Genomic DNA, 22,372 nt, shown 5'->3' with positions numbered 1-22,372 from the left:
AGATCGGAGAACCCACCAATCCTTGTACAAAGCTGCTGGAGTTCGTACAGGAGCAGCAGTACATGCAGGAGCAGGTGAGGCGCCACCTAGTGGCGGGATAATGTGCCGGATGTCCCTGTGTGTAGACACCGCCATGGTGGCCGTTCCCCTCTTATGTCACTGTTAGACGTGGATTATCCCGGTGGACTCTGTACACACAATCCTGGATTTCTGCATAATCTTCTCTAGGAAGACGTCTCCAGGGCCCCGGACATTAGATCTGTCGTATCACACCGGGGTGTAAAAGTCCCCGATTGCTTATTGCTCCAGAATAAAATCAAAGTAAAGCAACATTTGATTTGTGTACGCAGCTCCTATACAGCCCTATCTGTCTCCGTGGTAACAGACTACAAATCACCCCTGTAGTCATACTGTATCTACCTGTTATGTGTTCTGTCTCATCTTGAGTCGTGGCTCGTGACTCCAGCATCTGACTACACGGGGTCTGTTATCACAGACATGAAGAGCTCTGCAGAGGAGCTGCATACACAAAACGGGAAGAGATTTCTTAGGAGAACTGTTTGCCGAGCGGCTTCATTACTTATTCTAGATGCATCGGAGCAATAAGATATAAAATGATCATAAGAGACGGATCTGCAGCGCAAATCTCAGGCTGCCGCCGATCACCGAAGCCCGAGCCGCTCATGTACTGACGATTCCTGCTCCATTTATTACAGCAAAAAGAAGCAACGAGATTGTGCTCCTATCCCGAAGATCGGCTGCACACCGGGCCGGCGTTAGACGCGGTAAGAGACGGCAGCGCCACTTTGTCCTTGGCCCCTAGTTCTGCAGCCTCTTTGTCCTCGGCCTCTATGACCTCTTGGTCCGCAGCCTCTTTGTCCTCGGCCTCTATGACCTCTAGGTCCACAGCCTCTTTGTCCTCGGCCTCTATGACCTCTTGGTCCGCAGCCTCTTTGTCCTCGGCCTCTATGACCTCTAGGTCCGCAGCCTCTTTGTCCTCGGCCTCTATGACCTCTAGGTCCACAGCCTCTTTGTCCTCGGCCTCTATGACCTCTTGGTCCGCAGCCTCTTTGTCCTCGGCCTTTATGACCTCTAGGTCCGCAGCCTCTTTGTCCTCGGCCTCTATGACCTCTAGGTCCGCAGCCTCTTTGTCCTCGGCCTCTATGACCTCTAGGTCCGCAGCCTCTTTGTCCTCGGCCTCTATGACCTCTAGGTCCGCAGCCTCTTTGTCCTCGGCCTCTATGACCTCTAGGTCCACAGCCTCTTTGTCCTTGGCCTCTATGACCTCTAGGTCCGCAGCTTCTTTGTCATTGGCCTCTATGACCTCTAGGTCTGCAGCCTCTTTGTCCTCGGCATCTAGGTCTGCAGCCTCTTTGTCCTCGGCCTTTATGACCTCTAGGTCCGCAGCCTCTATGACCTCTAGGTCCGCAGCCTTTTGCCCTCGGCCTCTATGACCTCTAGGTCTGCAGCCTCTTTGTCCTCGGAATCTATGACCTCTAGGTCCGCAGCCTCTTTGCCCTCGGCCTCTATGACCTCTAGGTCCACAGCCTCTTTGTCCTTGGCCTCTATGACCTCTAGGTCCGCAGCCTCTTTGTCCTCGGCCTCTATGACCTCTAGGTCCACAGCCTCTTTGTCCTTGGCCTCTATGACCTCTAGGTCCGCAGCTGCTTTGTCATTGGCCTCTATGACCTCTAGGTCTGCAGCCTCTTTGTCCTCGGCATCTAGGTCTGCAGCCTCTTTGTCCTCGGCATTTATGACCTCTAGGTCCGCAGCCTCTATGACCTCTAGGTCCGCAGCCTCTTTGCCCTCGGCCTCTATGACCTCTAGGTCTGCAGCCTCTTTGTCCTCGGAATCTATGACCTCTAGGTCCGCAGCCTCTTTGCCCTCGGCCTCTATGACCTCTAGGTCTGCAGCCTCTTTGTCCTCGGAATCTATAACCTCTAGGTCCGCAGCCTCTTTGTCCTCGGCCTCTATGACCTCTTGGTCCGCAGCCTCTATGACCTCTAGGTCTGCAGCCTCTTTGTCCTCGGCCTCTATGACCTCTAGGTCTGCAGCCTCTTTGTCCTCGGCCTATATGACCTCTAGGTCTGCAGCCTCTTTGTCCTCGGCCTCTATGACCTCTCCTAAGACCTCTCCATTTGTGTAACTTTACATATTTTCTTTTAAGATCGGAGAACCCACCAATCCTTGTGCTAACCTGCTGGAGTTCCCACAGGAGCAGCAGTACATGCAGGTGAGGCGCCCCCTAGTGGCGGGGATAATGTGCAGGATGTCCCTGTGTGTAGACACAGCATTGTAACAACTCTGCTGGCATCACGGCATGGCCTCACATCTCTCACACTATCTTACCCACTGCTCCAGGTCATGATGTGGTTTCTGTTTCTTGCCAGCTCCATGTTCTGTGTCTCTGCTCTCTGCATGCTTCATAGTTCTGTGTATAGAGGGGCGGCGCCTGAACTCTCTGGTTCTTATAGGAATCAGGTGCATCTGTCCAATCTGTTCCTGACCAATTACCAAGAGGCCTCCAGTATATAGTGCAGCTCCACCCAGTGGTCTGGGCCTGTGCAATGTGTTAGCTCAGTTAGTGTCTTGCTTCTGAGTTTGCCTGGCCTTGCTCTATATTACTCCCTCTCTGGAGGATTCTCTGTGTTATTTCCTAGGTCTTGTTGTCCGCCCACCAGGAGGCAGAATATCCTGGTCCCAGTGTCTTTGTCCTTGTGTCTTGTTCCATTGCCTTGTCTGCACTTAGTCTTACCTCGGTCTCCTAGTCTTTGGCTTCCTTCCCTGTTGTCTTTCCTTGTATTCTCAGTCTGCTTACACTCCGCACTCTTGCAGCTCTGCCTGCTCTGAACCTTTGTGACTTTACCTCTGCTCCTCACTTCTGCGTTTCTGCTCCTTTCTACTCAGCTTATCTTCTGCTGTTGCAGTTATCCCTTGCTGCAGCTTCTCTCCACATTCTTTGTGGCTCTGCTCAGCTTTGCTGCAGAGACCCCCCCCGCAGCACCTCTCCGCTCCTTGCGGTTCTACCTAGCTCCGCTCCTTGCGGTTCTACCTGGCTCCGCTCCTTGCGGTTCTACCTGGCTCCGCTCCTTGCGGTTCTACCTAGCTCCGCTCCTTGCGGTTCTACCTGGCTCCGCTCCTTGCGGTTCTACCTGGCTCCGCTCCTTGCGGTTCTACCTGGCTCCGCTCCTTGCGGTTCTACCTGGCTCCGCTCCTTGCGGTTCTACCTGGCTCCGCTCCTTGCGGTTCTACCTGGCTCCGCTCCTTGCGGTTCTACCTGGCTCCGCTCCTTGCGGTTCTACCTGGCTCCGCTCCTTGCGGTTCTACCTGGCTCCGCTCCTTGCGGTTCTACCTGGCTCCGCTCCTTGCGGTTCTACCTGGCTCCGCTCCTTGCGGTTCTACCTCCCCTGCACTTGGCTCCGCCTCCTGCCTGTCTGCACTTGGCTCCGCCTCCAGCTCTTGGCTCCGCCTCCTGCCTGTCTTCACTTGGCTCCGCCTCCAGCTCTTGGCTCCGCCTCCTTCGGTGTTGCACTTGGCTCCGCCTCCAGCTTTTGGCTCCGCCTCCTGCATTTCTGTTCTTGGCTCTAGCTCCTGTGCTTTCGCTCTGCATCCGCTCTTGCGGTCTTTATCTACTTATTCCTAGGTCCTCGTGTCTGAACAGGTTCTTACCCGTTCTACATACCTGCCTGCAGACCGGTCCCTACCGGTTCTTCCAGTGTACCAGTCCTGTCCACCAGTCCTGCCAGAGAGCCAGCCGTGCCCGCCTACCTTTCCAGAGAGCCAGCCGTGCCCGCCTGCCTACCAGAGAGCCAGCCGTGCCCGCCTGCCTGACAGTGTTCCTGTTGTACCCATCTGCCTGCCTATGTGCCAGCCGTGCCCGCTTGCTTGTCTATGTTCCGTTCCCTGGTGGGATCAGCAGCCACAACCAGACTCCACCCTGGAGTGGTACCTGGTAGCTTCCTATTGCACAAGTCTGACCTCACCATCAGAGGCTCCAGCGAACACCTAGGAAGCTACTTAGTTACGCCCCTTCCAGGGAGGTTTGGTCTGTGGTCCAGTGGGGCCACACCCCCGCATGCCCGCGCCAACCAGTCTGGGCGCGAGCATGACAAGCATCTGACTACACGGGGTCTGTTATCACAGACATGAAGAGCTCTGCAGAGGAGCTGCATACACAAAACGGGAAGAGATTTCTTAGGAGAGAACTGTTTGCCGAGCGGCTTCATTACTTATTGCTCTGATGCATCTAGAATAAGATATAAACTGATCATAAGAGACGGATCTGCAGCGCAAATCTCAGGCTGCCGCTGATCACCGAAGCCCGAGCCGCTCATGTACTGACGATTCCTGCTCCATTTATTACAGGATAAAGAAGTGATGAGACCGTTCTCCTATCCCGAAGATCGGCTGCACACCGGGCCGGCGTTAGACGCGGTAAGAGACGGCAACCAGAAGCCGGTACACAGTATAGCAGAAAATACCACCGCACAGTGCAAAAATAATAAAATAATCATGCTCCAAAGTATACAACGAATACCAGAGAAATAATCCCACCACACAGAGAGCAGGAAATACTGCCGAATAACGACTATTACCACCATACAGTGCACAAATAATATCATTGTAAGGTGCACAAATAATATCACAAACACCATGAACCAATGAAATCATACAGTAAATAAATGATATCGCCATAGAGTGCAGACATAATGCTGCAATAAAGAAACTGAATATTACCCCATATACAGTCGTTAACAACTAATACTGCTATAAAGTGGCTGAATGTTCCCGCCATATAGTGCACAAATAATACAAAAAATTGGGCAAACAAAGTATAGTCATGAAAAATAATATATCAATGAACGAACAGGATAAACTGCATACAAATAATACCACCATACAGTCTGTTATTCATACAACTGCACTGTACAAAAGTATCATCATCAGACACTTCAAAAATTAATAACAGCATCACAAAGCCACATACAAATAATACTGCCATACAGTGCAAAAACAATACCGCTATAAAATAAAACGACCACTGTATATTAAATTGCATCATACAACCGCCATAAGCCGCCTGAAGAAAATCACTGCCCCGTGAGCAATAATATCACCATAGAGTAAAGAATGAATACCGCCATCACATGTACAAATAATGGCACCATACACTCTGCTATTACGTTTGTACAATGTAATCGTATTGATAGCAGAGTGTATGGTGCCATTATGAGTACATGTGATGGCAGTATTCATTCTTTACTCTATGGTGATATTATTGCTCACGGGGCAGTGATTTTCTTCAGGCGGCTTATGATGGCTGTATGCTGCAATTTATTGAACAGTGGTAGTTTTATTTTGTAGTGGTATTATTTATTCACTGTATGGCGGTATTACTTGTATGTGGTTTTGTGATGCTGTTATTATTTTTGCAGGGTCTGATGATGATACTTTTGTACAATGTAGTCGTATTATCATCATCAGACCCTGCAAAAATAATAACAGCATCACAAACCCCATACAAGTAATACCGCCATACAGTGAATAAATAATACCCCTATACCGGACTTATTGAACAACCGTACCTGATGCATCGAGGTCACATAGTCCCTGATGATGGGACGGCGGAGCCCACAATCACTTGCCCCTTTCTGCCCTCCCAGTAATCCTGACATTAACGCTTATTATGACTTATGGACAGCCGTCACTGTGGGAGGGAGGATGGCGCCATTTATAATCTCCGGGATGTTTGTGTGCAGGAATCAAGCAGGCAGAGATCCCTCACAGACTCAGAGACCTCAAGGAGAACCATGAAAACCCCCAGCAAGGACAGAAAGTCAAGAAACACAATTTCTAGAGAAGAGGTGAGAGCAAAGGGCAGAACATCAGCTCACAACGCACTGACTTACTTCTGAACAGGCTCAGCTGCAGTGTAAAGCATGGGGGAAGGGAGAACAGCAGCCTGAGCTTCTAATGAGATTGGTGCAAGAATTCTAATCAACAACTGAAGTCGTAAAACGCAGCAATAATTGTGTCCTGTGTTTATCCAGGTCCTAGCCTGCAAGAAGCAGGACGGCCACACATTGTCAATTTCCTGCCATATTCCAACAGAAAAGGCCAACCCTCACCATAAAGAAAGAAGACATTCATCCGCAGCGCCTCTACAGGTAAAAATTACACCCAAAATAAATCCCCTAAACTCAAAACAAAGGTTTCTGCTAATTAGTTTCCTTATACGAGTCATTGCTCCATCTGATTCACAGCGACCACTAGAGGGAGCTCTCTGTATACAGAGATACATGATAAGATCCTGTCTGCAGCCACCACTAGGGGGAGCTCCCTGTATACAGAGATACATGATAAGATCCTGTCTGCAGACACCACTAGGGGGAGCTCCCTGTATACAGAGATACATGATAAGATCCTGTCTGCAGCCACCACTAGGGGGAGCTCCCTGTATACAGAGATACATGATAAGATCCTGTCTGCAGTCACCACTAGGGGGAGCTCCCTGTATACAGAGATACATGATAAGATCCTGTCTGCAGTCACCACTAGGGGAGCTCCCTGTATACAGAGATACATGATAAGATCCTGTCTGCAGCCACCACTAGGGGGAGCTCCCTGTATACAGAGATACATGATAAGATCCTGTCTGCAGACACCACTAGGGGGAGCTCCCTGTATACAGAGATACATGATAAGATCCTGTCTGCAGCCACCACTAGGGGGAGCTCCCTGTGTACAGAGATACATGATAAGATCCTGTCTGCAGTCACCACTAGGGGGAGCTCCCTGTATACAGAGATACATGATAAGATCCTGTCTGCAGTCACCACTAGGGGGAGCTCCCTGTATACAGAGATACATGATAAGATCCTGTCTGCAGCCACCACTAGGGGGAGCTCCCTGTATACAGAGATACATGATAAGATCCTGTCTGCAGCCACCACTAGGGGGAGCTCCCTGTATACAGAGATACATGATAAGATCCTGTCTGCAGCCACCACTAGGGGGAGCTCCCTGTATACAGAGGTACATGATAAGATCCTTTCTGCAGCCACCACTAGGGGGAGCTCCCTGTATACAGAGATACATGATAAGATCCTGTCTGCAGTCACCACTAGGGGGAGCTCCCTGTATACAGAGATACATGATAAGATCCTGTCTGCAGTCACCACTAGGGGGAGCTCCCTGTATACAGAGATACATGATAAGATCCTGTCTGCAGCCACCACTAGGGGGAGCTCCCTGTATACAGAGATACATGATAAGATCCTGTCTGCAGCCACCACTAGGGGGAGCTCCCTGTATACAGAGGTACATGATAAGATCCTTTCTGCAGCCACCACTAGGGGGAGCTCCCTGTATACAGAGATACATGATAATATCCTGTCTGCAGCCACCACTAGGGGGAGCTCCCTGTATACAGAGATACATGATAAGATCCTGTCTGCAGCCACCACTAGGGGGAGCTCCCTGTATACAGAGATACATGATAAGATCCTGTCTGCAGTCACCACTAGGGGGTGCTCCCTGTATACAGAGATACATGATAAGATCCTGTCTGCAGTCACCACTAGGGGGAGCTCCCTGTATACAGAGATACATGAGAAGATCCTGTCTGCAGTCACCACTAGGGGGAGCTCCCTGTATACAGAGATACATAAGATCCTGTCTGCAGCCACCACTAGGGTGAGCTCCCTGTATACAGAGATACATGATAAGATCCTGTCTGCAGCCACCACTAGGGGGAGCTCCCTGTATACAGAGATACATGATAAGATCCTGTCTGCAGCCACCACTAGGGGGAGCTCCCTGTATACAGAGATACATGATAAGATCCTCTCTGCAGCCACCACTAGGGGGAGCTCCCTGTATACAGAGATACATGATAAGATCCCGTCTGCAGTCACCACTAGGGGGAGCTCCCTGTATACAGAGATACATGATAAGATCCCGTCTGCAGCCACCACTAGGGGGAGGTCCCTGTATACAGAGATACATGATAAGATTCTGTCTGCAGTCACCACTAGGGGGAGCTCCCTGTATACAGAGATACAGGATAAGATCCTGTCTGCAGTCACCACTAGGGGGAGCTCCCTGTATACAGAGATACATGATAAGATCCTGTCTGCAGTCACCACTAGGGGGAGCTCCCTGTATACAGAGATACATGATAAGATCCTGTCTGCAGCCACCACTAGGGGGAGCTCCCTGTATACAGAGATACATGATAAGATCCTGTCTGCAGTCACCACTAGGGGGAGCTCCCTGTATACAGAGATACATGATAAGATCCTGTCTGCAGACACCACTAGGGGGAGCTCCCTGTATACAGAGATACATGATAAGATCCTGTCTGCAGCCACCACTAGGGGGAGCTCCCTGTGTACAGAGATACATGATAAGATCCTGTCTGCAGTCACCACTAGGGGGAGCTCCCTGTATACAGAGATACATGATAAGATCCTGTCTGCAGTCACCACTAGGGGGAGCTCCCTGTATACAGAGATACATGATAAGATCCTGTCTGCAGCCACCACTAGGGGGAGCTCCCTGTATACAGAGATACATGATAAGATCCTGTCTGCAGCCACCACTAGGGGGAGCTCCCTGTATACAGAGATACATGATAAGATCCTGTCTGCAGCCACCACTAGGGGGAGCTCCCTGTATACAGAGGTACATGATAAGATCCTTTCTGCAGCCACCACTAGGGGGAGCTCCCTGTATACAGAGATACATGATAAGATCCTGTCTGCAGTCACCACTAGGGGGAGCTCCCTGTATACAGAGATACATGATAAGATCCTGTCTGCAGTCACCACTAGGGGGAGCTCCCTGTATACAGAGATACATGATAAGATCCTGTCTGCAGCCACCACTAGGGGGAGCTCCCTGTATACAGAGATACATGATAAGATCCTGTCTGCAGCCACCACTAGGGGGAGCTCCCTGTATACAGAGGTACATGATAAGATCCTTTCTGCAGCCACCACTAGGGGGAGCTCCCTGTATACAGAGATACATGATAATATCCTGTCTGCAGCCACCACTAGGGGGAGCTCCCTGTATACAGAGATACATGATAAGATCCTGTCTGCAGCCACCACTAGGGGGAGCTCCCTGTATACAGAGATACATGATAAGATCCTGTCTGCAGTCACCACTAGGGGGTGCTCCCTGTATACAGAGATACATGATAAGATCCTGTCTGCAGTCACCACTAGGGGGAGCTCCCTGTATACAGAGATACATGAGAAGATCCTGTCTGCAGTCACCACTAGGGGGAGCTCCCTGTATACAGAGATACATAAGATCCTGTCTGCAGCCACCACTAGGGTGAGCTCCCTGTATACAGAGATACATGATAAGATCCTGTCTGCAGCCACCACTAGGGGGAGCTCCCTGTATACAGAGATACATGATAAGATCCTGTCTGCAGCCACCACTAGGGGGAGCTCCCTGTATACAGAGATACATGATAAGATCCTCTCTGCAGCCACCACTAGGGGGAGCTCCCTGTATACAGAGATACATGATAAGATCCCGTCTGCAGTCACCACTAGGGGGAGCTCCCTGTATACAGAGATACATGATAAGATCCCGTCTGCAGCCACCACTAGGGGGAGGTCCCTGTATACAGAGATACATGATAAGATTCTGTCTGCAGTCACCACTAGGGGGAGCTCCCTGTATACAGAGATACAGGATAAGATCCTGTCTGCAGTCACCACTAGGGGGAGCTCCCTGTATACAGAGATACATGATAAGATCCTGTCTGCAGTCACCACTAGGGGGAGCTCCCTGTATACAGAGATACATGATAAGATCCTGTCTGCAGCCACCACTAGGGGGAGCTCCCTGTATACAGAGATACATGATAAGATCCTGTCTGCAGACACCACTAGGGGGAGCTCCCTGTATACAGAGATACATGATAAGATCCTGTCTGCAGCCACCAATAGGGGGAGCTCCCTGTATACAGAGATACATGATAAGATCCTGTCTGCAGCCACCACTAGGGGGAGCTCCCTGTATACAGAGATACATGATAAGATCCTGTCTGCAGCCACCACTAGGGGGAGCTCCCTGTATACAGAGATACATGATAACATCCTGTCTGCAGCCACCACTAGGGGGAGCTCCCTGTATACAGAGATACATGATAAGATCCTGTCTGCAGTCACCACTAGGGGGAGCTCCCTGTATACAGAGATACATGATAAGATCCCACCTGCAGCCACCACTAGGGGGAGCTCCCTGTATACAGAGATACATGATAAGATCCCGTCTGCAGCCACCACTAGGGGGAGCTCTCTGTATACAGAGATACATGATAAGATCCCGTCTGCAGCCATCACTAGAGGGAGCTCCCTGTATACAGAGATACATGATAAGATCCCGTCTGCAGCCACCACTAGGGGGAGCTCCCTGTATACAGAGATACATGATAAGATCCTGTCTGCAGTCACCACTAGGGGGAGCTCCCTGTATACAGAGATACATGGTAAGATCCTGTCTGCAGTCACCACTAGGGGGAGCTCCCTGTATACAGAGATACATGATAAGATCCTGTCTGCAGTCACCACTAGGGGGAGCTCCCTGTATACAGAGATACATGATAAGATCCTGTCTGCAGTCACCACTAGGGGGAGCTCCCTGTATACAGAGATACATGATAAGATCCTGTCTGCAGTCACCACTAGGGGGAGCTCCCTGTATACAGAGATACATGATAAGATCCTGTCTGCAGTCACCACTAGGGGGAGCTCCCTGTATACAGAGATACATGATAAGATCCTGTCTGCAGCCACCACTAGGGGGAGCTCCCTGTATACAGAGATACATGATAAGATCCTGTCTGCAGCCACCACTAGGGGGAGCTCCCTGTATACAGAGATACATGAGAAGATCCTGTCTGCAGTCACCACTAGGGGGAGCTCCCTGTATACAGAGCTACAGTGGCATGTAAAAGTTTGGACACCCCTGGTTAAAATTACTGTTATTTTTAAACAGTTAGGCACGTTGAAGATTAAATTATCTAAAGCGCCTGAAGTTAAAGATGACACATTTCCTTTGTATTTTAGACAGGAAAAAAATATATATAGATATATATAATTTTTTTTTTTCATCTTTTACATTTTAAAAATTATGGAAAATGGGTTAATGCAATAGTTTGTGCACCCTGCATGGTGAGCACCTATTAGCTCCCGCTCACATTGCACACGTTACGTATAGTCAGTATACATAAGATGACAGTCAGCCCCTCAGCTCCCCCTAGTGGCTTCTGCCAGAACTGTGTCCTGCAGAGGATTTGGAGCTGTGTATCAGATAAACTGACCTGCTAAGAAGATGCATGTCTGATCTTACAGGTAGAGTTTCCCTATAATGTTACTTATCTCTTCACTCAGCTGTTCCATATTCTGTTCACAGTCCGATGCGGAGGACAACAGGTCCAGTGATGACCTGACAGACCGCGCATATGTCAGCGAGCCTGAGCCTGAGCCCGAGTCTGAGTCTGACACCGAGTCTGTGTATGACGTTCCCCGACCCGTAATCCTGGTAAATACGTCCAGAAATCACCCCGGGCCCTTTATAGGCCCCACTTAAAGGGATATTCCCATACATCTGTCAGAAATGACTGCCGGGGGGGGGGGGGCACAGAGGCAGCGGTGGTCCTCAATAGTATACACCCGCAGGTCAGAGGTCACACAGCACGGAGTGCAGACTGTCGGGGGGTCACAGAGGCAGCGGTGGTCCTCACTAGGATACACCCACAGGTCAGAGGTCACACAGCGCAGAGTGCAGACTGTAGGGGGTCACAGAGGCAGCGGTGGTCCTCACTAGGATACACCCGCAGGTCAGAGGTCACACAGTGCGGAGTGCAGACTGTCGGGGGTCACAGAGGCTGCGGTGGTCCTCACTAGTATACACCCGCAGGTCAGAGGTCACACAGCGCGGAGTGCAGACTGTCGGGGGGCACAGAGGCAGCGGTGGTCCTCACTAGGATACACCCGCAGGTCAGAGGTCACACAGCGCGGAGTGCAGACTGTCGGGGGGCACAGAGGCAGCGGTGGTCCTCACTAGGATACATCCCGCAGACTGTCGCTCCGCACAAGCGCTCACGTCTGTTCTTCTCTGTAGGATACGTCCGGATCTCAGGACTCCGCAGCCGAACAAGAGGAAACGAGCGAATCAGACGACAGCAGCAGCAGCGGGAATGACGTGTACGAGGACATGCAGTCCATGTAAGAAGCGACTCGCGGTACTGACCGGCCTCATCCCTACAGATAAGCGGTGTCTCAGTGATGGCGCCACTGATCTCTGGTGATGACGCCGCTGATCTCTGGTGATGACGCCGCTGATCTCTATGTGCCACTGATGAATCCTATTTTGCTATTTTCAGCGTGAGGGCCATTAATTCACCGCAGAAGCCGCCGCGGACCCCCAATCTTCCTCCAATAAGCAGGTACAACACCCAGGGAAGCCGCCTGAAGAAAGCTCAGATACTGAGAATGAAGATGTCATCGCTGATCTGTGATGATGTCGCCGCTGATCTCTGGTGTCGCCCCCGATCTCTTGTGATTTTGCCGCCGATCTCTGGTGATGACGCCACTGATCTCTATGTGCCACTGATGAATCCATTTTGCTCTTTCCAGTGTGAGGGCCATTAATTCGCCGCAGAAGCCGCCGCGGACCCCCAATCTTCCTCCGATAGGCAGGTACACCAACCAGGGAAGCCGCCTGAAGAAAGCTCAGATTCTGAGAATGATGTAGTAAGTACGTCGGACTACACCCTCCGCGCTGTACCAATGGCATACTGCTACAGGGGTCCGCGGGTAGGAGCGGGGGTCTCCGGAGCTCGCATTAGTACAGGCGTCACTCCGCTCCCCTACAGTTCAGAGTATTGAGCCATCTGCTCAGAGTCAGGCAGCTGCTGTAAAGCCAGTGCAATGCCGTCGTGGTGTTCTCCCGGTGTGCAGAGTGTCCGGGTCGGGGGGAGATCCTGGCGTCTTACTGGGGGTAATGTCGTCTCCTTCTTTCTGCTTTTATTTTCTCAGCGAGTCGCAAAGTGACCGCGACCAGGTGTCGATCCGCGTCTCAGTGCCGACAGATCATCTGCAGAAATACCTGGGACTGGAGGAGATCGGAGAACAACTGAGGTGGGGGTCCACGGAAAGTAATGTTATACACCGGGGGGCCGCATGTCATACACTGAGGTGGGGGTCCACGGAAAGTAATGTTATACACCGGGGGGCCGCATGTCATACACTGAGGTGGGGGTCCACGGAAAGTAATGTTATACACCGGGGGGCCGCATGTCATACACTGAGGTGGGGGTCCACGGAAAGTAATGTTATACACCGGGGGGCCGCATGTCATACACTGAGGTGGGGGTCCACGGAAAGTAATGTTATACACCGGGGGGCCGCATGTCATACACTGAGGTGGGGGTCCACGGAAAGTAATGTTATACACCGGGGGGCCGCATGTCATACACTGAGGTGGGGGTCCACGGAAAGTAATGTTATACACCGGGGGGCCGCATGTCATACACTGAGGTGGGGGTCCACGGAAAGTAATGTTATACACCGGGGGGCCGCATGTCATACACTGAGGTGGGGGTCCACGGAAAGTAATGTTATACACCGGGGGGCCGCATGTCATACACTGAGGTGGGGGTCCACGGAAAGTAATGTTATACACCGGGGGGCCGCATGTCATACACTGAGGTGGGGGTCCACGGAAAGTAATGTTATACACCGGGGGGCCGCATGTCATACACTGAGGTGGGGGTCCACGGAAAGTAATGTTATACACCGGGGGGCCGCATGTCATACACTGAGGTGGGGGTCCACGGAAAGTAATGTTATACACCGGGGGGCCGCATGTCATACACTGAGGTGGGGGTCCACGGAAAGTAATGTTATACACCGGGGGGCCGCATGTCATACACTGAGGTGGGGGTCCACGGAAAGTAATGTTATACACCGGGGGGCCGCATGTCATACACTGAGGTGGGGGTCCATGGGAAAGTAATGTTATACACCGCGGGGCCGCATGTTATACACTGAGGTGGGGGTCCACGGAAAGTAATGTTATACACGGGGGGGCCGCATGTTATACACTGAGGTGGGGGTCCACGGAATGTAATGTTATACACCGGGGGGGCCGCATGTTATACACTGGGGTGGGGGTCCACGGGGAAGTAATGTTATACACCGGGGGGCGGCATGTTATACACTGAGGTGGGGGTCCACGGGGAAGTAATGTTATACACCGGGGGGCCACATATTATACACTGAGGTGGGGGTCCACGGGAAAGTAATGTTATACACCGGGGGGGCCGCATGTCATACACTGAGGTGGGGGTCCATGGGAAAGTAATGTTATACACCGGGGGGCCGCATGTTATACACTGGGGTGGGGGTCCGGAGGGACAGATGTTGTGCACTGGGGTGGGGGTCCACGGAAAGTAATGTTATACACCGGGGGGCCGCATGTCATACACTGAGGTGGGGGTCCGGAGGGACAGATGTTGTGCACCAGGGTGGGGGTCCGGAGGGACAGATGTTGTGCACCAGGGTGGGGGTCCGGAGGGACAGATGTTATACACTGGGGTGGGGGTCCGGAGGGACTGGAAGTTACACACCAGGGGCAATGGGTCCGGATATCCAGCACTGGGGGCCACAGGCCTGCAGGAGAAAGCTGAAGTGGATTCTTGGGACGTGTGGCCGTTACTATCACCCGCCATGTCATACTTATAGCTGTGCTGCGGCGCCCCCGGAGTCTGACCCCGTGTAATGCTCATCCGCAGGGTGTCGAAGTGGAAGGGTCCCGCGCTCATCGGCTGCGTGTTTCATCATGGAGACGTCATCCAGTCCATGAACGATTTGCGCACAGACAGTGAGGACTTGTTCTTCCAGATGCTGCGTCTCTCCATCTCCAGTGAGGTGAGATCTGCAGTAAATGTCGGCCCCTCGCGGCTCATGTGCCGGCTCCAGGCCACGGCTAGTCTGGCAATCGCGGGGGTCCATCATATATATGGTGTTGGGATGGGAGCCGCTGCAGATTATCGTCTTCACTGATACACTGTAACAAACCCTCCGCTGTGAAAGTAGCGTTGCATTATATCAGTGTTCCCCACCAACAGGTCATGTTTTGAGGATTTCCTTAGTATTGCACAGGTCATTGAATGCTTGCCTGTCCAGGTGATGCAATTATCACCTGTGCAATACTAAGGAGATCCTCTAAACATGACCTGTTGGTGGCTCTTGAGGACCGGACTTGGGGAACACTGCATTATATAACCAACCCATCCTCTCAGTCACTGACACCCGCGGAGCACAGAGTTCCTGAATGTATGAATCTGCACCTTTCACCTCCACCAGTCCGAGCGCTCGTCGTCTCCGCACAACGTTCTGCAGATTTGACATTTTGCAGCATGTTTTTTATTTTCTTGCTGATTTCCGTCACCGGCGCAGATCTCGCGCTGTCTGTCAGGTCCGCATTCACTTCCCGCCGCACAAATTGCTGCAGATTCAGTTCCGTTATTATCAGACGAGCCCCTTACTCCACATTCACTGACGCGTTTCGCTCTTCCAGGTGAATCTGGTGCTGACCCGGGACAAGAAGGCCCCCGTTTTCCACCAGGAAGGCTGCGCTTGTGACAGGTCGTGATGACAGCGTCTCCTGCAGGAGGAAAGGTGAAACGCCGCTCTCTCTATAGCTCCATCTTTATATAGAAGAATATTCAGGATTTACTGCAGATGACAATGGTGGCGGGGGCTGATTTACACCCGGTGTGATCACTGCCCTAAATACTGGTCATCGCCTGCACATACTACAAGGCGTAAGACCTGGGCTCGATTCTCTCGCTTTCTGCTGATCTCTTCGCTGCAGCGATGTTATTCCGCTTGCTCTGGGATTGCCGCGGTTCCTCCAATCTTGATTCTGCAGGACTTCCTGTCATGTGACCTTACTTTTAACAACACAATTGTGATGTAAAGGTCACATGACCCTGCACAGAACAGTCAGCTGCTGCTACTATGGCAACCCCAGAGCAAGCACAAAACTGCAGAATACGGAAAGCGATGGAGGTAGAATAAGGAGCCACAACCTTTTCAGCCACTTTACACATTGATAACCCCGATGGATTTGTCATGTCACACCTTTTGCTATGTAAGGAGAGATTTTGCTAATCATTCTTTGTTTTTTTTGTTTCTTTAGAGATCACACCCAGTGGACGAATCACTGCCATAGAATGAAGATGATGCACAGAATCTCAAAGAAGAAACGTCACGTGCACCTTGTACAGTACATGGCTTGTTAGGTTCGGAGCCGCGCTCACTGCGGCCGTCTGTAAGGTCAATTGTAATGGCCAAATTAATGTATCTACCTGTGATCGCGGGCAAGAGACACGATGAGCACAGATACAGAAGCAGGCACCTGTGTCCGTCACCAGTACATACGTATGTATGGCATAGAATGTTACAATGTATCCAGCAAGCACCATCCTGCACCCGATACAACAGGCCAGTGATGGGCACCCAGCTAAAATATATTATATATGTGATAAGGGCCTGAGACGCCATGAGCACAGATACAGAACCAGACATCTGCCTCCATCACCAGTACATACCCATGTGTGGCATAGAATGTTACAATGTATCCAGCACCATGCTGCACCTGATACAACAGCCAGTGATGGGCACCCTGCTAGGATATGTTATATATGTGATAAGGGCCTGAGACGCCATGAGCACAGATACAGAACCAGGCACCTGTGTCCGTCACCAGTACATACGTATCTATGGCATAGAATGTTACAATGTATCCAGCAAGCACCATCCTGCACCCGATACAACAGGCCAGTGATGGGCACCCAGCTAAAATATATTATATTTGTGATAAGGGCATGAGACGCCATGAGCACAGATACAGAACCAGGCACCTGTGTCCGTCACCAGTACATACGTATCTATGGCATAGAATGTTACAATGTATCCAGCAAGCACCATCCTGCACCCGATACAACAGGCCAGTGATGGGCACCCTGCGAGAATATATTATATATGTGATAAGGGCCTGAGACGCCATGAGCACAGATACAGAACCAGGCACCTGTGTCCGTCACCAGTACATACCCATGTGTGGCATAGAATGTTACAATGTATCCAGCACCATGCTGCACCTGATACAACAGGCCAGTGATGGGCACCTTGCTAGGATATATTCTATATGTGATAAGGGCCTGAGACGCCATGAGCACAGATACAGAACCAGGCACCTGTGTCCGTCACCAGTACATACCCATGTGTGGCATAGAATAGTACAATGTATCCCGCACCTGAAAGTAAAGGCCAGTGATGGGCACCCTGCTAGAATATATTATATATGTGATAAAGGCATGAGACACTTGAAATTTGCCATCCAATAATCCAGAAAATGTACATGGCTTTCGACAGTCATCTGATGGTCCAGAATCTGGTCCCATTGATCAGAAGTAATTTACTATATAGTGACTCTGCACAAATCAGATGCTAGGACGATGAGAGTTGTAGTTTTACACCTGCGGTAATGCTATATATTGGAGACAAGATAACTAGGACAATCCCAGTTCTCCGGCATTAACAAATCCATATGGATCCTGGATTATCAGATGACGCAGGCCATCGGGGCACAATGGGAGTTGTTAAAGCCCTTATCAGTGCACGATTATCAGATGACCAGGTCTGCCAGGATATGAGGGGAGTTGCCTTTTTACAACAGTTGGAGAACCGCAGATTGGGGAACACAGTTACAAGCCAATAGATAAGCATAAAAATCCCTTTAATTCAGAATAACAGAATATTAAGGGTGCTGGATTATCAGATATTCCATACTAAAGGAGTAGTGTAAAGGATACATTACTGTATCAAGGATGTGGCTGTAAATTGTTACATTGTATATTTATCTATTGTAAATAATTTTGCAAATAAAAGAACTTTGAAAAGTGAAGTGTGACCTCTGTCCACTAGATGGCGCCAGACAACCACAGATGGAGACACCGCCGTGCTCTTCCTGCATGCGCCTATAGGAAGCAGCTGTGCGCGGTCGCAGCGCCCCGATCTCACCGGTCTCATGCATTGCGTGCAAAAAAAATACTGTCAAAAAATGTTTCAGCCAAACGACATGTAATAAAAATGGCCCTGAAGTTAACCTGGGAAAAAGAAACAGAAGGGTCAAAAGTGGCAGCAGCTCGGGGCCTCCTCTGCAGCAAACACTCTGCACCCCCACAATAAAAGCAGCTATAAAGCCATCAACACGTCGCAGGTTCAGTAAGATGTGACAATTTGCAATAAGTGGATTAGAGTACAATGTGCAATCAATTTAGTCATTTTTTAAAAAAAGTTGCAATTAATGAATCAACCAAAAAACATAAAGTCCAAATTGCGACCACAATGACGAACATAAAAAAAATCCAGCGGAAACCAAAAATATAGGAGAATATCTAATATATAATTGCCTAGAATACTACTTCCTGCAATTTGTGCCAACTTCCGTGGCTTTGTCCGAAGCTAATGTCCGTAGCTAATGTCCGGAGCTAATGTCCGTAGCTAATGTCCGGAGATAAGTGACGTCACCAGTGTCCTACACCTGTCAAGGTGAAAATATACTTTCTTATATACCTTTGTACTTTTATATATCATATACTGTGAAACAATAAGTTTTCCCCTGCTAAAGCAAATGTAATTGTATTTAAAGATGGCCGCCAGTGTTCAGTTTCGTTTCAGGTTAGTGTCTGGAGGGATGAAGATTCATTTCTTTAGAAACGAAACTGAAGGAATGTGAAGAAAAGGAGGATCCACCAGAAGATGTTAGAACAAATCAGAAAGACTGAATGCTAGCTTAAACCCCGCCTAATGCACGCCTTCCCCTAACACTCAATATAGTATTGTGTATTTTAGAATAAAGTTCAGTTGCTGTGACGGTTACACACATGTGTGGATCCACGAGCATGCACTAAGATTGAACCAGCTACCTGTCTGACTCATTCTTACCCGGTACCACATGCTTATAGTTTAATTTGGAATGACTGGTGAATGAGGATTTATATTGTCGTTTACGACCCCGACAATTTGGCAGCCCAACGGGGGGCGTGGCCAGCGATCCGAGACCCTCTGGACCCATGCCTGGATGTCTGTGGATGATACCCGTAGTGGCTGACCTCGAGGACTGATCACCCTCCGTACACGGTAAGTGGCCATCATGTACATTGTATATGTCACACTTGCTAGTGTTTCAGCCGTTATTGGTTTGTCTGTGGTCTCTTTGGGTCTGGGAGGTGACCGGTCGAGTGGTGAGATCGAATGCGATCCTGTGCCACGCTCTGAACCAGCAACTGAGAGACGTCACATCCTGTGCGTCCTCTGTACACCACGCCTCCTCCACCGGTCATTGTACTCCGTTCAACCACCTTACCCGTGACTGTTGTCTAGTAGTGAAGTGAAGTGAAAGATTGAGCGAGTTGTAGATTGTGGGGCATCTTAGAGGAAGGGATAGGAGACGCAGCCTCTGTGATATTGTACTAACCGGTAATTAAGACGTCCCAAGTGGGGGACCACCAGAATTTTGAGTACAAATAGGTAATTAAGACGCCCCGTATGGAGCCACCAGAAATAGGTAATTAAACGTCCCGGAACGGGATCACCAGAAACAGGTAATTAAGACGCTCCGTACGGGACCACCAGAATTTTTGTGGAGGGCTCTCACTAGGAGACCGCCTCCCGACTGTTTAGAATATCATGGCAGGATAGTCTGTTAATCGCTGGTGTTCAGGTTAGGGACAGAAAATATTGAGCGCGAGGCTCTTCTTTTTTCTAATACGTTGAGCGAGATTCCGTATTGTAGAACACCAGCGTTGATATCGCTGCCAGCGATCCTGAGCTATAGCAGGACGTAGTATTCTGTGAGCCAAGCTGCGTATCTTAAAGGAGAAGAAGTCAGTGCCCCACAAGTTAGATGAGGATGCCGTGGAAGTCAAGACAATGGTCACGGGAGGGCAAGAGGCAGTCAAGAAGCTTATCTGTGAGTTGCGCGAGGCTTAAAGAACAAAGGATGAAAATAGGTTGATGGAGAGTCAGGATCAGACAATACAGAGCCCGTGTTTGGTTATAAAATGCCTTTGAACTGTGATCTTACAGATTGTAAAATGGCTGCCGTGCCACTGATGATGAAAATGCAGTCCCAGCCACCGCCCTGTAATGGCGGCGGAAAGAGATTTCCAGAAGCGTAGGTGTGTCCTGTTTGTGTTGTGCAGAATCCAACCTGGGTGAAAACCTGCCGTGTGTGTGCGTACGGGCCGTCCTTGGGGCTCCGCCCAGACCACGGAGGATCATAGGAACGTTTTGTAGAAATTAAGTCTGAAAACTGCTGTAATTTGTTACTTTGTAGAAGATACGGAGCTTTGTATCAGTGCTGTGTACTAGATGGGAGGGGCGGAGCAGACCGCTGCGAGCTTCTCTTTTCTCCTTATCTGCGCTACGTGCTGGAGTAAGGGGGGCATACATCTGGGCTTTTGTATTCTCCCTTGTGCGCTGAGGAATGCAGTGACTTCCTTATCTCCTGTTTCTGGTGAGGAGGGGGGACGCGCGCGTAGCTGCACTTTTGAGTCTCCCTGTGTTTATTTGCTGTAGATTACGCACTGGTAGATTTGGGTTTTGCTTAAAGTGACAATATTGTTTTGAAGCACAAAGAAATATTATAATCTGGAAAGTTGAAAGTGAAATAGACCTGTGCTTAGTCTTAGAGGAAAACTTGTAAGTAATTGACAGATTGGTAAAAGATTTACCTGCATATATATAGCAAATTGAAGATTAACAGGGGGTCTCCCTGCTTGATGATAAGGTCCCTCCCCAGGAAATCAAGCCTCTTCTCCTGACCGTAAGCTCTGTGCCCCTCAATCCCAAAGCACCAATATATATACTGGGTTGCCAAAACTTAGTGCGCCTTCACTCTATGATCCGGCTGCGTGGATCTGTGATGTATGTGGAGTTACTAATTCTCAGTGTAGAGAGGTCTGTTACAATTGTGAAGCAAGAAGACCCGGAGTTGTAGCCCCCACCTTTCCCTTGCTAAACGCTGACAGCAATTCCCCGCTCCAAATACAGCCCCCCTTTCACAGCTGCATGGACAGCAGCGCTCCTTATCAGCTCCAGCCCTCCCCACCTTACACAAATCCAGTCTCATGCTAAAATATCCCTTTTAACCCTGTCTGGGAATCTCTCTCCCCAGCCCCACCATGCAAATTCTCAGATCAAGAGCTTGTTTTAATTAGAGTAGATGACAGACCCAATAAATATACTCTTATAAAACCTATCCCTGTGGGACCTTTCCCTGAAGTTACTGCTCAGTTCGTAATCTCTTCTATATGTTCGGTAAATTTACTGGGGGCAGATTTATTATTACAGTTCTGCTCCAGGATATAATTCCAAGATGGTCAGAGGGTCCTTGCGTTATATAACTCCTATGCAGATGAATATAAAGAGATGTGTATCCTACTTGCCCTTCCTACGGTTATGATGGTCCTGATAGACCCAGATTCTCCCCCAATAATGCCTGTAGAACCAGTAAAAGTGTTTCTCAAACCTGGTGCCCCTTTTTCTAAAGTCCATCAATACCCTTTGAAATATGATCAGGAGCAGTGTCTCAAGGGGCAAATACAAATGTTATTCGATAATGGTGCCCTGATACCCTGTGTTTCCCCATGTAACACACCCTTGTTTCCCGTTAAGAAAAAGACCCCACCCGGCCAACCCCCTGCGTACCGGCTGGTACAAGATCTACAGGCATTTAATGCAGTTACTGTTCCAGAAACTCCGGTGGTGCCTAAGCCACATACTCTTTTGTCCCAGATATCTCAGGATGCCGCTTGGTTCATAGTTATCGATCTTGACAATGTCTTCTTCAGCTTTCCATTATACCCAGATTGCCAGTTCTGTTTGCATTCACTTATCAGGGATGACAATTGACGTGGACAGTTATGCCAAAGGGGGGCCAGTCATAGCCCAAGAGTGTCAGGCCTGCCTTGCCACTTATGGCCCCTTGCAACCAGGAGAGACTATGGCCACCTCACACGATGTATATAGTATCCTTGATCAAGTACAACCTAGCTACATGTCCATGGCTAGACAGCTGCGACTTCAGTGTGCTATTCTCATGCCTACTAATGTGATTTTGAAAAGGTGCACTGTCCTGAACCCCGTTACTCTTCTCCTAGTTCCCCTGGATCCAAAGGGGGGAGGAGTAGGTGACATGAGCAAGGACACTTTTTCTTTCTAGAATGGATCCAGAGGAACAAGATTAGGTTTCCAAACCCCATGAT

General features: G+C 49.8%; 1 protein-coding gene across 9 annotated transcripts in view; it reads left to right on the top strand.

The window, feature by feature from the left end:
- Positions 1-19,208, top strand: part of PLEKHS1 (pleckstrin homology domain containing S1) — a 34,818-nt gene extending 15,610 nt beyond the window's left edge. Inside the window, exons 5-18 of one of the 9 annotated variants that reach the window (XM_077257953.1) lie at positions 3-74; positions 717-785; positions 2,168-2,233; positions 4,366-4,434; positions 5,760-5,864; positions 6,051-6,167; positions 11,440-11,568; positions 12,151-12,254; positions 12,413-12,475; positions 12,666-12,728; positions 13,068-13,169; positions 14,825-14,960; positions 15,613-15,713; positions 16,237-19,208. In XM_077257953.1, coding sequence (XP_077114068.1) covers positions 3-74; positions 717-785; positions 2,168-2,233; positions 4,366-4,434; positions 5,760-5,864; positions 6,051-6,167; positions 11,440-11,568; positions 12,151-12,254; positions 12,413-12,475; positions 12,666-12,728; positions 13,068-13,169; positions 14,825-14,960; positions 15,613-15,687 — 1,170 coding nt within the window. In that variant the 3' untranslated portion in view covers positions 15,688-15,713; positions 16,237-19,208. Of the gene's footprint in view, positions 1-2; positions 75-716; positions 786-2,167; positions 2,234-4,365; positions 4,435-5,759; positions 5,865-6,050; positions 6,168-11,439; positions 11,569-12,150; positions 12,255-12,412; positions 12,476-12,665; positions 12,783-13,067; positions 13,170-14,824; positions 14,961-15,612; positions 15,714-16,236 lie in introns of all 9 variants that reach the window. The other 8 variants (XM_077257952.1, XM_077257956.1, XM_077257957.1 and 5 more) reach the window with 8 other exon arrangements.
- Positions 19,209-22,372: the final 3,164 nt, after the last annotated feature.

The sequence above is a fragment of the Ranitomeya variabilis genome, chromosome 4, assembly GCF_051348905.1.
Source record: "Ranitomeya variabilis isolate aRanVar5 chromosome 4, aRanVar5.hap1, whole genome shotgun sequence".
Taxonomy (NCBI): Eukaryota; Metazoa; Chordata; class Amphibia; order Anura; family Dendrobatidae; genus Ranitomeya; species Ranitomeya variabilis.
This window is presented reverse-complemented; position numbering and strand designations above follow the sequence as displayed.